This window comes from Hemitrygon akajei, chromosome 6 (assembly GCF_048418815.1).
Source record: "Hemitrygon akajei chromosome 6, sHemAka1.3, whole genome shotgun sequence".
NCBI classification, from domain to species: Eukaryota; Metazoa; Chordata; class Chondrichthyes; order Myliobatiformes; family Dasyatidae; genus Hemitrygon; species Hemitrygon akajei.
The window spans coordinates 135,382,768-135,399,418 of NC_133129.1; the positions used below are offsets into that span (position 1 = coordinate 135,382,768).

A 16,651-nucleotide genomic window follows, 5' to 3' on the forward strand; every position below is an offset into this window, starting at 1 on the left:
GCTGTGGCCTAATTGGGGAGAACCAGCATGGCTTTGTGCGGGGCATGTCGTGTCTTACCAACTTGGAAGGTTTTTTTTTTTGACAAAGCGTCAAGAGCGATTGAAGGTAGAGCAATGGATGTTTTCTACATGGATTTTAGTAAGGAGTTTAACAAAGTCCCTCATCGAGACTAATTCAGAAGATTAAGATGCATGGGGTCCATGGCAAATTGTTTGCATTCAGAATGGGTTTGCACATAGAAGACAGAGTAGTGGTTGAAGGGACTTGCTTGAGCTGGTGGTCTGTAATCAGTGGTATTCTACAGGGGTCTGCTGTTTGTGAGGTATGTAAATGACCTGGATGAAAATGTAGACTAAGTTTGTGGATGATGCCAAGATTGGCAGTGTCATGTATAGTGTAGAAGACTGACAAAGTATACAGTGTGATTATAGATGAGTTGCAGATAGGGGCAGGGAAATTGCAGAAGGAATTTAACCCAGATAAATGTTGAGGTGTTGCACCTTGGTAGAGCAAACACAAGGAGACGGTACACTGTTACAGGCAAGATCCTGAGCAGAGATCTTGTGATCCAAGTTCATAACTCCTTGTAAGTGGCTTCACAGGTCGATAGGGTGGTTAAGAAGGCTTACGGAATGCTTGCTTTTATTAGTTGAGGCATTGAGTGCAAAAGTCCAGAGGTTGACTTGCAACTTTATAAAACTCTGGTTAGGCTACATCTTCAGTGTTGCATACAGTTCTGGTCACCCCACTCTCGGAAGGACGTTGAGGCTTCAGAGAGGGTGCAGGAGAGGTTTACCAGGGTGTTGCCGGGTTTAGAGGGCACGTGCTACCATGAGAAACTGGATAAACTTGTGTTGTTTTTTTCTGAAACAGTGGAGGCTGAGAGGAGATTTGTTAGAAATTTGCATGATACGAGAGGCATAGATTGAGTAGATAGAGTACCTTTTTCCCAGGGTAGAAACACCAGAGGGTGTGCATTGAAGGTGAGGGGGTAGGTTGAAAGGAGATGTGAGGGGTAAGTTTATTTTTCTTTTTACTCAGTGGTGGATGCCTGGAGTACACTGTCTGGTTTGGTGGTAGAGGCAAGTACATTTAAAAGACATTTGGTTAGGCACATGGATATAAGGAAGATGGAGGGATGTAGACATTATGTAGGTAGGAGGGATTCGTGTTTGGGTGTTGGTTCTGCAAAGTTTTGTGGGCCAAATGGCCTGTTTCTGTGCTGTACTGTTCAATTATTTCATATTTTACCCCCTCAGAAAACAAGAGCTACGGCTGAAACATGTTTTAGAAGCTCGTTCCAGAGTTGAGCAGCAAGAGGGGAAAAAGAAAAAGAAAATTGAACAAAAGCATTTGCAAACTGATAATAAAAAGGTATTGTATGATACCAAAGGCACGCTTGCAGCTTGCTTCCTCCCCCACATGAGTGGAGGAATAATTGGGGTAGTGTTAATGGACGTAAGGGAATATTAGTAAGAAAAGGGAAATTTTGGCTGGGGATGGGGTAATATGGTGGGGAATGAGATTAACCAGATTGCTCTGAGAACTGATTCTCAGTTCATTCACCCATCAATTCCTTAATGAAATGTGACAGTGTTCCTACCTATACGGTGTATTGAAAGTGCTCAAAGCAAAATATTGTACCTGCCTGACGTGTTCTGTTGTATCGTGGTCACCTAGTGTAACATGCTTTGTATCATTGCAGTTGCGCAAGGAGAAATTTTCTGAAGAGAGGGCAAAAAAACTAACTCTTAAGAAGACAGAGGGAGAGTCTCAAAAGTGCCAAGAGGAAGACAGACAACGGAGATTACTGCAGACGGTAAACACAAGATTCTGCAGACGCTGGAAATCTTGAGCACCACAAAGCAAGATGGAGGAACTCGACAAGTCGGGCAGCATCCATGGAGGGCAATAAGTGGTTGACTGTTTGGGCAGATCTCTTCAGGACTGGAAAGGAAGCTGGTAGAAGCCAGAGTAAGAAGGTGGGGATGGGTGGGATGAGTATAACCTGGCAGGTGATAGGTTAGGCCAGATGAGGGGAAAGGTAGATGGGGGAGAAACAGAGGGTGGGGTGGTAATGTGGAGAAGAAGGTGCGAGAGAAAAAGCTGGATCCCCTCGCCCTTTTCCAAAATATCTCGACCCAAAATATCAACTCTACGGATGCTCCTGACTTGTTGATTGCTGCAGATGGTATTGCATTGAAGAACCTTTATTAACAAATTAAATTTTCTAGCCTCTCATAACCTGCAGATGACATAAAAATACAGTAGAATATAATAACTTGGAAGGCAAATAGAGTTTAATTCTGTCAAGCGTGAGGTGATTCATTGTGTGAGAGCACTAACCCTCACTAATGAACACAACGTGTCAGAAGTGGTTGGTCATCGATGAATTGGTACTATAGACCAAGTGAGATCCCCAACAAGGAATGTATAGTAAGGAGGTTATTATTCAATATATCTATGAAAAATATCCAGAGACTTCTCAACTTTAAACTGCTTAAACTAGTTTGTCAGCTGGTGCCTCAAGGTGCATGCAAATAGCAAAGGGCCAGGGTTGCTAGGCAACACCTTTCAAACTACACCCAGAAGTGGATGCATTATAGCATGTATGTCAAACTCAAGGCCCACGGGCCAAATCCGGCCCGTGGTGGAATTATCTTTGGCCTGCGAGATAATATCTAATTACTATTAAAGCTGGCCCCAGTAATCGAAGCGCCTATGGCGTATGATATGGCTAATGCTGAGTTTATTCAGGTACCAGGTTTTCAGGGTTTTTAGTGTTTATTCGGCAGTCTTCTTCATAAGAAACGGAATTTGTAAAGTGAAACACTTTGTAGTTATAGCAGAGACTGAGACACATGAGAGCAGGCTGAAAAAACGGAGGCAACGAAAGCTGCGTTCGCACGCGTCCGACTGATCCGGCCCGCATGAAGCTGCGTTTTGCTCAATCCGGCCCGTGACCTAAAATGAGTTTGACACCCCTGCATTATAGTAATCTGTGGGCCACTAGCCTAGGGAAGTGCACGGAGACACTGCAGAGCTCAGAAGTCAGTGAAACTCAGAAAGGACTTTTGTGGTCCAAATAAACAAACAGGAAAATGGAGCAAATACCTGCAGTATTTACTTGCCTAATAAAGCCCCCCCACCCCACCCCCCCGAAACATTTGATTTCTCTAAACCAGGCGACTTTGCGAGAAGGCCCGGATGCTTTGAGAGGTTTAGGCTTGTGGTTGTAAGTAATCTCACCTGGGCTTCAAAAGAACATGGAGTAAAAGCATGCTGATGTACTGCATGGGAGGACTACGACTGATGGATACTCAGGAAAAAGTACAAGCCAGTGCGGGACAATTAAAAGAATATCTCAAAGGGAAATGAAATGTGATACGGAAGATAAAAGTTCAAGTCCTGAAAACAGGAGCCAGATGAAAATCTAAATAACTTCATCACAGCATTGTATGCCCTGTCAGATGCCTGTGCCTTTGGAAATCGGAAAGCCGAGCTCATTAGAGATAGGATTGTTGGGCTTCTAGACACACATCATCAGACTTCAGTTGTAGGCAAATCACACACTGGAGGAAGCTATTCCTGTGGTCAGGCAGAATGTGAATGTGCATCAGCAACAGGCAGAACTCTGTCACAAAAACAATGTGAGGGATAGCTAAAGCTGAACAAAAGGATACAAAGAGACCATTAAAAACAGGCTGTTATAATATTAGCAACTATTTTTTGTTTCGGTAAGGAGTACAAGTTGAATGCTATGAGTAAAGTGTGGTAAACTATGTATACCTGTCTGGACACGCCCCTCTGCTGACTGCTCCTGTGGCTCCTCCCACTGACCGTGGCTCCTCCCACAGACCCCTGTATAAAGGCGATTGGAGACACTGCTCCTCCCTCAGTCTCCGAGATGTCGTGCTCTCTTTTTGCTGCTAATAAAAGCCTATTGTTCACTTCCAGTCTCCGAGTTATTGATGGTGCATCAATTTTATTAGCAGCAATTTTAAAACATGGAGAGCATTTTACAGATTGGATCTCGACCCTCAATCCCAGGAAGCCGGCGACGCTTTCGAACTCTGGCTAGCATGCTTCGAACCGTACCTGGAGGAGATTCATGTGACCGACCCTGCCACGATGCGCAGGGTTCTCCCCTCCAGAGTCAGTGCAAGGGTCTACTCCATGATCAGAGACCAAACGGACTACCGGGAAGCGATGGATGCCCTCAAAAGGCAATACTGGTGGCCAGTGAACACCGTCTATGCAAGACATCGCTTAGCGACACGGCGGCAGCAAGCTGGAGAGTCGTGCGCTGAGTTTGTCTGGGCCCTACAGACACTCGTGCGGGCCTGCGACTGCAGGGAACTGACGGCAGAACAGCATGCAGAGCTGTTAGTAACGGGGATCAGGTCAGTGTACGTGGGCCAGCGGCTGCTGGAAAACGCCGATCTTACCTTACGCTCGGCGATCAAACTGGCTGACATGCTGGAGGCCGCTCTGCACAACGCTGATGCTGTCCAGCGCATGATCTTCCGCAGGCCTCACGGATGCTGCAGACCCCGCAACCTGCCGGCGAATCGACCTCGGCTGCTGCCAGTCGCGAGTCCGTGAAGTCCCTGCAACCCACCATCGAGTTGACCATGGCTACTGCCAGTCGCAAGTCCGTGCAGTTTTACTTCTGCAGACTCAAAAAGCACCCCCGAAAACGCTGCCTGGCCTGAGAAACTACCTGCTCCAGCTGCGGCAAGAAGGGCCACTTCGCCAAGGCCTGTAAGTCCAAACTGCGAGCGGGGTCGAGCAGCGCCACGTGCAAGGCATGGGGGCGGCCATCTTTGTCGGCGCCACCTCGCCCCGCCTCCGACCCACGGGTGCTTACCGGGCACCAAGATGGTGATTCAACTCTGGCCTCCGTAACCCTCGACCAAAGCGCTCCACACCAGCTTGCAAGGTCAATGATGGACATCCTGGTGGAGGGGCACAGGACTAGCTGCCTGTTTGACACAGGCAGCACTGAGAGTTTTATTCACCCGGACATAGTGCAACGCTGCAGACTCGTGACACAGCCGGTAAGCCAGAGGGTCACCTTGGCTTCTGGGTCGCATTCCACAGACATCCGGGGGGGGGTGTGTAGCGACATTGGTGGTGCAGGGCACAGAATATCGGGACTTTGCGTTACTGGTCATGCCTCAACTGTGTGCCCCTGTGCTATTGGGGCTCGACTTCCAGAGCCACCTGAAAAGTGTGACAGTGGAGTATGACGGGCTCCTCTGACCAATCACTGTCAGAAATCCTCAGTTCTGTGGGACTTCGTCACATACCCCGCTACTGGCCACACACACACACCCACCCACACATCCCACCCAGCACCATGCCAACAGCTGCGCTACAGACACCACTTGCAGCCTCTCCACCCTCAAGATCCCTCCCCCACCGCTGTTCGCCAACCTGACCCCCGACTGTAAACCTGTGGCAACTAAAAGCAGGAGGTACAGCGCGGGGGACAGGGCCTTCATTCAGTCAGAGGTGCAGCGGCTGCTCAGGGAGGGGATCATTGAGCCAAGCACAAGTCCTTGGAGAGCCCAGGTGGTTGTTGTTCGGACCGGGCAGAAAAATAGGATGGTCGTGGACTATAGCCAGACCATCAATAGGTTCACGCAGCTTGACGCATACCCCCTACCCTGCATCGCGGATATGGTCAACCAGATAGCTCAGTACAAGGTGTACTCGACCATAAATCTAAAATCCGCTTATCACCAGCTCCCCATCCACTCGGAGGACCGCCCCTACACTGCCTTCGAGGTGGGCGGCAGGCTCTATCACTTCCTGTGCGTCCCCTTCGGTGTCACGAATGGTGTCTCTGTCATCCAGAGGGAAATGGACCGGATGGTGGACCAGTGCCAACTGAAGGCCACGTTCCCATATCTGGATAACATCACCATCTGTGGTCAAGACTGGCCGGATCACAACACCAACCTCCAACGATTTTTCCAAGTGGCCGAAGCTCTGAACCTTACCTATAACAGGGACAAGTGTGTGTTCGGAACCACCTGACTCGCTATCCTTGGGTATGTTGTGGAGAACAGAGTCATTGGCCCTGACCCCGACCGTATGCGCCCCCTATTGGAACTCCCTCTTCCCACCACCCTCAGAACCCTCAGACGGTGCCTGGGCTTCTTTTCCTATTACACCCAATGGGTCCCTCACTATGCAGACAAGGCCTGCCCCCTGGTCAAGTCCACCACATTTCCCCTCTCAGCCGAGGCCCGCGCGGCCTTCAGCCGCATTAAAGGGGACATTGCCAAAGCAACGATGCATGCGGTGGACGAGACCATTCCCTTCCAAGTAGGGAGTGACGCCTCCGATTTCGCGCTTGCTGCTACCCTCAATCAGGCAGGCAGGCCAGTAGCATTCTTTTCTCGTACCCTTCAAGGCCCTGAAATTCGGCCCTCCGCGGTGGAGAAAGAAGCCCAGGCCATAGTGGAAGCTATTAGGCACTGGAGGCACTATCTCACCGGCAAAAGGTTCACCTTGCTGACCGACCAGCGCTCAGTTGCGTTCATGTTTAGCAACCAACAGCAGGGCAAAATCAAAAATGATAAAATTTTGCGGTGGAGAATAGAACTCTCCACCTACAACTATGATATCCTGTACCGGCCTGGAAGCCTCAATGAGCCCCCTGATGCCCTATCCAGGGGAGCGTGTGCCAGCGCGCAGCTCGACCAGCTATACGCCCTACATGCAGATCTTTGCCACCCGGGGGTCACCCGGCTTTTCCACTTTGTGAAAGCCCGGAACCTGCCTTACTCCCTTGAGGACATCAGGATGATGACCAGGGACTGCCAAGTCTGCGCTGAGTGCAAACTGCACTTCTACCATCCTGAAAAGGCACAACTTATCAAGGCCACCCACCCCTTTGAGCAACTGAGTCTTGACTTTAAGGGCCCCCTTCCCTCCACCGACCGCAATGTGTACTTTCTCAACATTATCGACGAGTACTCACGGTTCCCCTTTGCCATCCCCTGCCCTGATACCACTGCCACGTCTGTCATAAAAGCCCTGCGCCAGCTCTTCACTCTGTTCGGATATCCCTGCTATATCCACAGTGATAGAGGGTTCTCATTTATGAGTGACGAGCTGCACCAATACCTGCTGGCTAGGGGTATGGCAACTAGTAGGACCACGAGCTATAATCCCCGGGGGAATGGACAGGTGGAGAGGGAGAATGCTACGGTGTGGAAGGCCACACTCTTAGCCCTCAGGTCAAAGGGATTGCTGGTCTCTCGCTGGCAGGAGGTCCTCCCCGAGGCACTCCACTCTATCCGCTCCCTGTTATGCATGTCCACCAATGCCACCCCTCATGAGCGACTCTTCTTTTCCCAGGAAGTCTGTCACTGGGACCACCCTACCGGCTTGGCTGACGTCCCCAAGGCCAGTGCTGCTCCGGAAACATGCAAGGAGCGATAAATACTCCCCGATGGTCGAGAGGGTTCACCTACTTCATGCAAACCCCCAGTATGCCTATGTGGTCTTACCTGATGGGCGGGAGGACACGGTCTCCGTCCGCGACCTGGCGCCTGCAGGAGCACCAGACCCCTACCCCGAACACTCCACGGTGACTATGAACCCCGTACCCACCGAGGTGTATACCCACGAGACACCGCGCACACCAAGCCCGATACAGACTCCTCACGACACTCCCATACCAGGCGCCTCGCACACGCATGAGGGATTACTGACGCCTAACGGGCTGGCACCTCAAGTCAGGCCGGAGCCAGCACAACCACCGTCACCGATGTAATCACCCCCGGCACTGGTGTAATCACCACCAGTGCTACGTAGATCGCAGCAACAGACTCGACCGCCTGATAGACTTAACCTGTCAATATACTTGTAAGAAACTTTGCCCCGTGGGGACTCTCTTTTAAAACAAAGGGGGTGGGGGCGAATGTGGTGAACTATATATACCTGTCTGGACACGCCCCCTGATGACTGCTCCTGTGGCTCCTCCCACTGACCGTGGCTCCTCCCACAGACCCCTGTATAAAGGCGATTGGAGACACTGCTCCTCCCTCAGTCTCCGAGATGTCGTGCTCCCTTTTTGCTGCTAATAAAAGCCTATCGTTCACTTCCAGTCTCCGACAGTTATTGATGGTGCATCATAAAGTGATCTGAATTGCTCCGTTTCAGTGACCGTAATTTCAATGCAGTTCTACAGACAAGTACATACTTAGTTTTTCATTTTCAAGATGGGGAGATGTAGCGGTAGTTAATAGTGTTATTCCTATGCCACTGTTGGCCACTCCCACATGGGAGGAGTTCACATACTGTACAAGCAGGGTTGTCAATAAAGATCAGTTGAGTATCCTGCATGCTGGCTTCCTGGTGTGCTCTGCACTGTTCTTCAATAACAAACACAGCAATGTACTGTAATTATTGAGGCCTTTGTTTGCCTGTGTGTAAACATTGAAGTCCTATGTAACTGTATAAAACTGTTGGCCATATATGTACAGTTCTTGTGTACCATATTACAGGAAGGCTTTGGACCAGTTGCAGGAGAGGTTAACCTGGATGAGGAGACTGGGCAAACTTGGGTTGTTTTTCTGAATGCCGAGGGGCAATCTAATAGTGTATAAAACTGAAGCATTGATACTCTAGTCAGTCTTTATCCCAAGATGGCAATGTCAAATACTAAATGGCTTGGGTTTAAGATGAAAAGGTAAAGTTTAAAAGAAGATTTGAGGCAAGATATTTTAAACTCAGACAGCAGGTTCCTAGAATGTGCTGTCAGGGGCTATATGAAAGCAGATCCAAAAGCAAATGTTTGGACAATGCATGCACAAGCAGAATTTAGAAGGATATGAACTTTGTGCAAGCAGACGGGATTAATTTAGTTTGTCATTAGTATTATGGCCCAAAGGGCTTACTGTAGTTCTGTGTTTTGACTTTGACCTTGGTATGCCTCATTTGTATGTCTGTTTACTCTATGGCGAGTTTGAGGATGTAAACTGAGATCACAGCTGATTCTTACTGATAGCTGTAATGCACAAAATTCAGTCAAGGCAAATTCAAAGAGTAAAATGAGTTCTTTTAAACCTGTTTTAACGGTTCGCTTAGTAAATTTCCTCAATAATCATAGTTATTTCAAAAGGAGAATACAAAACGCAAAAGGAGTATTTGTAGACCCTTTAGTGCAATGCTTTTTTAACTATAAAAACCACAGATAATTTAGGACTGCCTACACAGCTGTCATAGGAATAATTTAAGATGAAATGAGGGCTCTAGGAAGTTGCAAGGTAGGTATGAAGGGTCTAAGAATGGAATTAAAAGAGCTATAAAGGGGCATGCAAAGGCCTTGGTGAGCAGGATTATGAAAAGTTAAGGCATTCTAAATGTGTGAAGAACAGGAGAATGACTAGGGTTGAGGGTAGGACCAATTGGCGATAGAAGGGGAAACATGCCCAGAGTTGGAGGAGGTAGGGGAGGTCCTTAATGAATACTTTGCTTCAGTATTCACCAGTGAGATGGTCCTTGATTTTTGTAAAACAGGCTGATGTGCTAGAGCTTGTCAATTTTAAGAAAGGATATGCTGGAACCTTAGCAAAACATAAGAATAGTTAAGTCCCTAGGCTGGGTGGAATATATCACAGGTTATTACTGAAAGGGAGGGAAGAGATTGCTGCATTTTGGACTTTGATTTTTGTGTCTTCACTGGCCACAGGAATGATACCAGATAATTGGAGGTGGCAAATGTCTGTCTTTTGCGGGAAAATGTCCATCTAGAAAGGGAGTAGGGATAACCCTGGGAATTGTAGACCAGTGAGTCTTACATCAGTGGTGGGCAAATTGTTTTTTTTTACACTTATGAGCATTTGGAAAGGCAAAGTCTGATTAGGGATAGTCAGCATGACTTGTGAGGGGCAGGTCATGTCTTATGAACCTGATTGAATTCTTTGAGGATGCAACAAAGCACCTTGACGAAGGATGAGCACAGGATGTGCATATAGATTTTAGTAAGGCTTTTAATAAGGTTCCCAGTGGCAGGCTCATTCAGAAAGTCTGGAGGCATGGGGTAGGGAATTTGGCTTGTGGATTCAGAATTGGCTTTGAAGGAAAGAATTGGCCATGCTGGGATCCCTGCTCTTTGATTTTCCACCCCCCCCCCCCCCATAATTATTTAGATGAAATAGTGAAAGGGTGCCTTAGTAAGTTTGCAGATGGCACAAAGGATGTGGATAGTGTGGAAGTTTGTTACAGTGAGACATTGACAGGATGTAGAGCTGGGCTGAGAAGTGGCAGATGGAGTTCAACCCAGAAAAATGAAGTGATTTACTTTGGAAAGTTGAATTTGAAAACAGAATATAGTGTTAATGGCAAGCTACATCCTCAGTTGCTGCTCAAGTTGAAAGGGTTGTTATGAAGGCAATTGGTGTGATGGTCTTCATTAGTCAGGAAATTGAGTTCAAGAACTGAGGTAATATTGAAGCTCTATAACAGCTTGGTCAGATAGACCACACTTGGAATACTATGTTTAGTTCTGGCCACCTTATTATAGGAAGGATGTAGAAGCTTTAGAGGGGGTGCAGAGAAGATTTACCAGGATGCTACCTGGATTAGAGAGCATGTCTTGTGTGGAAAGGTTGAGTGAGCTCGGGATTTTCTCTTTGGAGCAAAGGAGGATGAGAGGTGACTTTATAGAGGTGTACAAGATTATAAGAGGCATAGACTGAGTGAACAGCCAGAGACTTTCCCCCAGGTTGGGAATGTCTAACATGATAGGTGATTATCACAAGCATGCAATTAGCCGCTATCTTAGAAGTACATTATACTTGCCCACATCAGCTTAAATTATCTACAGGCAATCTTAAGTATTAGTAAATTGGTGCTGTAGATTTCCATTTACAATGATTTAAATGCTGATTACTTAAGCAATGTTTTAAACAATTTGTAAATGAATTTGGTGATTTGATTTTTTTTCCATCTTTTGATCTGTACTTGGTCAACACGTTAATTTTGCAGGTGTCCAGTATTAATTGCTTTAGATTTTGAAAAGCTGACAAGGACTGCCAGAGTGCTTTTAATTAGTGTTTCTTCAAACAGGAAGAACAACAGCAGGAGCTGCAGCGCAAGGAGGAGGGAGAGCTACAGCGGCAATGTAAACCAGCGGAAGCCCAGGAGCTTCAAGAGCTTGAGAGACCTGAGCTGAACAGAGAACAGCATGATCAACATTGGATTGCAGACAAGGAGTGTGAAGGAAAGCAGCAAGATAACTTGCTGGTGGAGAAGTATGTAGCAGTATTTTTATAGTAGCTAGCATTGCACCTTTTGATGGAAATGTTTTAACATTAAAATGACCAACTTCTACTCTGGTTGAGTTGGCACAATGTTGGTAGATAAATTATTAGTGTAGTGCTGAGGGACAGTATAAATTGAAGTGCATCTTGGAGTTGAGGAATTCAAATAGATGTTGTCAAACTATTGTTTGAGAGAACCAGGAAGAGTTTCTTTAATTCATGTGAGTATTAAGAAAGTATTTGACAATTGAATAGTCAAGTTGGCGATTTTCAAAAGAAAATTACATGAATCCAAAATTGGCTCCGTGAGGAGCAGATGTTTTTAGCGACTGGAAGGGTCTTGCAATGTGATTTTTGCATCAAAATAAAATATACGACAGCTAAAATGAAGAGAAGCCATGCCTTGGGATACATGTACTTAGATCCGTTTACAGAGCAGCTCAATGAGGCCAGCAGAATCTTATTTTATTTTGGATGAGACATAGAAATGAGTACTGATTAGCCCCCAGCTAGGGTGCAGTGTGCGCTTCAGGTTGCCACATGAAGGGAATGACATTTAGCATGAAAGGCAGCTTGGTAAGATGTCTTAAGGGTATTGTCATGAAGCAGTTTTTACAAAACATTTGGTCAGTTGGGTAGAAAAATGGCAATCCAGAAAAGTGAGATTATAAATGAGGTACAACAATGCAAGTGAGGTATTCGGAATATAATGATTGGAAGGAAAAAAGAATAGACAATTGCAGAACCTTAAGGTGACATGGCTAGTCCACATGGTGGTGAAGGAAGTGGGATTTATTTGGAAAGGTTTTCTTTAACCAACACATTGTGTTAAAAATTTGATCCTAGATTGAATCTATTGCAATTGCCAATTGACTATTCTACTTTCCTCAGAAAGAAATCCATGTTTTGTTACACCCATGTTGTGGAGAACTTTTGAGTTACTCCCAACTTAGGATGTTAAAGGTCTGAAATAACAGTGTAATAGAAAACAGCTGTGTATTTTTAACATGGAATAGATATTTTCTACATTTGTTACAATCTCAACCACTGATCTTTTTATGATACCAAGTCAGCATTGTGTTAATTGCAGAGTTTGGTGGGGAGAAAAAATATTTTGTTTTGCCTTTGCATTGCTTGCGCATTCAAGATTCAGCTTAAATTTTTGATGTGAATTGGTTTTGATGCTGTGCCCTTTGTGAAACATTGGGTATTTTAAGCTGTTTACTATTTGATTCAAATGATAGTAAAAACTCTTGCTAATTTGGTATGCTTGGAACTTTGTGCTGATTTTCCAGCCTAATGGATGTTGTTCTGTTAATGTTCAAACACTTTTGGTGCCTGTTTTTTTTTTACATGTTACACAGAATATTACATTTTCCAGGAAGCACGGGATCTGTCACCTGGTGAGCCTGATGAGTCATCAGGACTTAAAAATACTTCGTGCATTATTGGACTTTTAACATAATTGTATATGATCGGAGTATAGCTGGATATAATTTTAGGAACTGGCCTGAACTAAAATCCCATTGTAATTCTTAAAACAAGATTTTTTGTACTGTCTATTAGGAACTATTTTGGTCCAAAAACATTACACCAATACATATTTATTTAAATACTACCAGCATATGAAGTCAAAAACAAAGTAAATTTATAATCAAAGTACATTCGGTCCTCCTTATCCGCGGGGGATTGGTTCCGGGACCCCCCGCAGATACCAAAAAACGCGGGTGCTCAAGTCCCTTATTCAACCTGTCTCAATGCGGTGGTCTTTAGGACCCAGTGGAAACCCAGACCTTATTTAACCTGTCTCAGTACGGTGGACATTAGGACCTGGCGGCGGACCTCTGAATCGGCAATGTTTCTGTTCACGAAAATAATCACGATTGAAAATAAAGTGGAAGTAATAAAGCGATTGGAAAGAAGTGAAATGCCATCGGTCATTGGAAAAGCGTTAGGCTACAGTCGGTCAACGATCAAAACAACTTTAATGGAGCATTTGAAAGGCCCAGCCCCGATGAAAGCTACAATTATTACTAAGCAAGGCAGTGGTTTAATAATTGAAATACTTATGTTTCTTAAGTGTTTTATATGCATAGAAAGGTAAAATATGTACTATATACTAAGACAAACGTTTTACTAACTGAGGCTGCATAATACCGGTTGTATCTGTCCCGATTTCAAATCCGACTTAAAGACGGACTCAGGAACGGAACTCATTCATAACCCGGGGACTGCCTGTACTTTAAAATCATCTCTAGATTACTTATAATACCTAATACAATGCAAATGCTGTGTAAATAGTTGTTATACTGTATTGTTTAGAGAATAATGACAAGAAAAAATAGTCTCAAAATAGCTCAAACAATGAGTGCTGAAGGGAGAACTTCCAGGTTTCCCTGATCCATGGTTGGTTGAATTCGCGCATGCGGAATCCGCGGATGAGGGCCCACTGTACACATGATTCACTTTCTTGCAAGCATTTCCAAGAAAATAAAATGCAGTAGAATTTATAAAAAACTGTTCATAAAGACTTACAATCAATGTGTAAAGGAAAACATTTTGTGCAAATAAAATGATATAAATAATAAGAAGAACATGAGTAATGGAGTCCCTAAGTGATCCTGCAGGTTGTGAAATTAGTTCAGTGTTGCAGTGAGTGAAGTTATCCACCTGGTTCAGATGGTTGAAGTGTAATAACTGTTCCTGGACCTGGTAGTATGGGGCCTAGGCTTTTCTACCTCCTGTCAGATGGTAGAAGAGACAATGGCCTGGGTGGTGGGGTTCTTGATGAACGCTGCTTTCTTCTGGCAGTGCTCCTTGGAAATGTGTCCAGTAGTGGAGAATGTTTTGCCTATGATGGACTGGGCTGTAGTTTTTTTTCAATTTCTGGGCATTGGTGTTTCAATACCATGCTGTGATAGTTGGGATGCTTTCCACTGTGCACCTATAGAAGTTTGTCAAAGTTTTAGATGACATGTTGAATCTGCATAAGTTTCCCAGAAAATAGAGGCAATGTTGTGACACGTGATGGCACTTTTCTGCTGGTCCCAGGAAAGATTTTCCATGCTAACTCCAAGGAATTTTGAAGATTGCTGACCCCTCTCATCTCTGATCCCCTAACAAGGACTGGTTCTTGGAACTCGGGCTTCTACCTCCTTTAGTAGATAATCAGCTCTTTGATTTTACTGCCATTGAATGAGGCACCATTAACCAGGTGTTCAATCTGCATCCTATATGCTGATTCATCACTACCTTTGGTTCAGCCAACAGCAGTGGTGTTATCAGCAAGCTTGTATGGCATTGGAGCTGTACTGCCACACAGTCATGGGTATGAAGGCAATATAACTGGGTGCTAAGCTCACAGCCTTGTGGTGCACCTCTGCTAGGAGATTGTGGAGGAGATGTTGTTGCGAATCCATACTGATTGGGTCTAAAAGTGAGGAAATCGAGGATCCAGTTGCAAAAGCAAGTATTGAGTCCTAGGTGTTGGAGCTTAATGAGTTTCAAGGGGATAACTGTGAATGCTGAGCTGTAATTGAAAGGCATCCTGATGTATGCATCTTCATTGTCCAGATGTTCCAGAGCTGAGTGAAGGGTGTCGTGGTTTTTCGTGCCTCACAAATGACCAAGAGACGCAGAAGATTCTTCAAGAAGGGTTAAACTTTAATTTGCAAATGAAAGCTGAGACAGTCATTGAGCTAGTTGCTGATTACCCACCGATCCCCGGACACTGCAGCTTTTATAGCAAATCTCTAGTTGCATACTGCACGTACATCATGTCCCTTTTGTTCCTTTCAATTGGCTTAATCATGTTCTAATCTACATCTCTTAGCTACCTCTTATTAACACACCATTGTCTTCTACATTTTTAAGACTTCAGTCTCCTACCAAATTGGATACATGCATAGCAAATAATAAACTCAGAATTGAGCAATGTTCTAATCTACATTTCTTTAGTTCTTTAGCTACCTCTCATTAACACACCATTGTTTTCTACATTCTTAAGATTTCATTCTACTAAATTGAGTACATGCATAGCAAATAACTGACTTCATAGTTAAAGTTTATACTTTTATACTCCAATAAGGGCCAATGAACTGGCATCTGCTGTTGACCTGTTGTGAAGGTAGGCAAATTATAGTGGGTCCAGGTCACTCCTCGGGCAGTAGTTGGATATGTTTCAAGACCACCCTCTCAAAGTACTTAGTAACATTGTATGTAATGTTACTGGATGATGATGATTAAGGCAGGTTACCATGTTCTTCTTGTGCACCAGTGTTATTGAAACTTGCTTGAAGCAGCTGGGGACCTCTGACTGCTGGAGCAAGAGGCTGAAGATGTCCATAAACACAATAGCCAGTTGATTAACATAAGTCTTCAGTACTTGGCTGGGTATGCTGTCTGGGACAAATGCTTTTCATGGATTCACCCTCTCGTATCAACCTGAAAGAGGTTGATCAACCTGAAATTACAGGGTCATTGGGTGCTGTGTGGTTCATGAAGCTGTCTCCATGTTGTTCAAAATGAACATGAGCTCATCTGGGAGTGGACTTTTTGTTATTTATGTTGCTTGGTCTTTTCGTCAGCTATTGGCATTCGAGCCCTACCACAGCTGTCAAGCACTCTTTTGTCATTTAAATTTGGTCTTCTGTTGCTGCTTTGCATGTGAGAAGGGAAGGGCTGTGCTGATCAACTGGATGGAGTGTTCACTGAGATCTTTAACCTCTCGCTTTGATTCCAGAATGTCTCTGCTTCCTGCTCTCTCCCTTCCCCTTTTGCAACCATGATTCTCCTCTCCTTGCCCCCTTCCCACTGTCAGTGCATAATAGACCAATATCAGAATTGTAATGTATGTACTTTGTTAATTACTTCTAACTTTCTGAGATGGCTTTCCAAAGGTCATACCTGGACTTCTATAGAAATTTAACCCAACTCCAAAACAACATTATCTTATTATAAATTGTACAATAACAAGCACATCAATTTTAAAAATGTTAGGTATTTTCATTACCTGAACACCTTATTTAATGAGATCCAATTGTATAAAACCTTTCAATGTTGAAGTTCAAGAATAGTAAACAACTGATAATTGTCATGTTGCATCAATATATTAAAGAACCAACTAGAATGAATTGCTAACTTTGTATTAAAACAGGGAACAGGGATGCCTGGCAAAAGAGTCTCTCCATTTACAGAAAAAGCAGGAGCAGACAACGTGGAAGGAAGCTCAACCAGTGAAGGAAAAGCTTTCTAAGGGAGTACAAGAGAAAGTCACATCACAGGTAAGGGGATCTCATCAATCGGGTGCAATGTTCTTGGTCCTCATTTCAACCCCTTGTTCAACCATGAAATTGGATTTTCCCAA

General features: G+C 44.8%; 1 protein-coding gene across 1 annotated transcript in view; it reads left to right on the top strand.

The window, feature by feature from the left end:
* LOC140729513 (uncharacterized) overlaps positions 1 to 16,651 on the top strand; it is a 79,095-nt gene that overhangs the window by 51,921 nt on the left and 10,523 nt on the right. The window contains exons 12-15 of the mRNA XM_073049317.1: positions 1,261 to 1,375; positions 1,707 to 1,820; positions 11,093 to 11,277; positions 16,442 to 16,568. Of these exons, the coding sequence (XP_072905418.1) occupies positions 1,261 to 1,375; positions 1,707 to 1,820; positions 11,093 to 11,277; positions 16,442 to 16,568 (541 nt within the window). The remainder of the gene's footprint in view (positions 1 to 1,260; positions 1,376 to 1,706; positions 1,821 to 11,092; positions 11,278 to 16,441; positions 16,569 to 16,651) is intronic.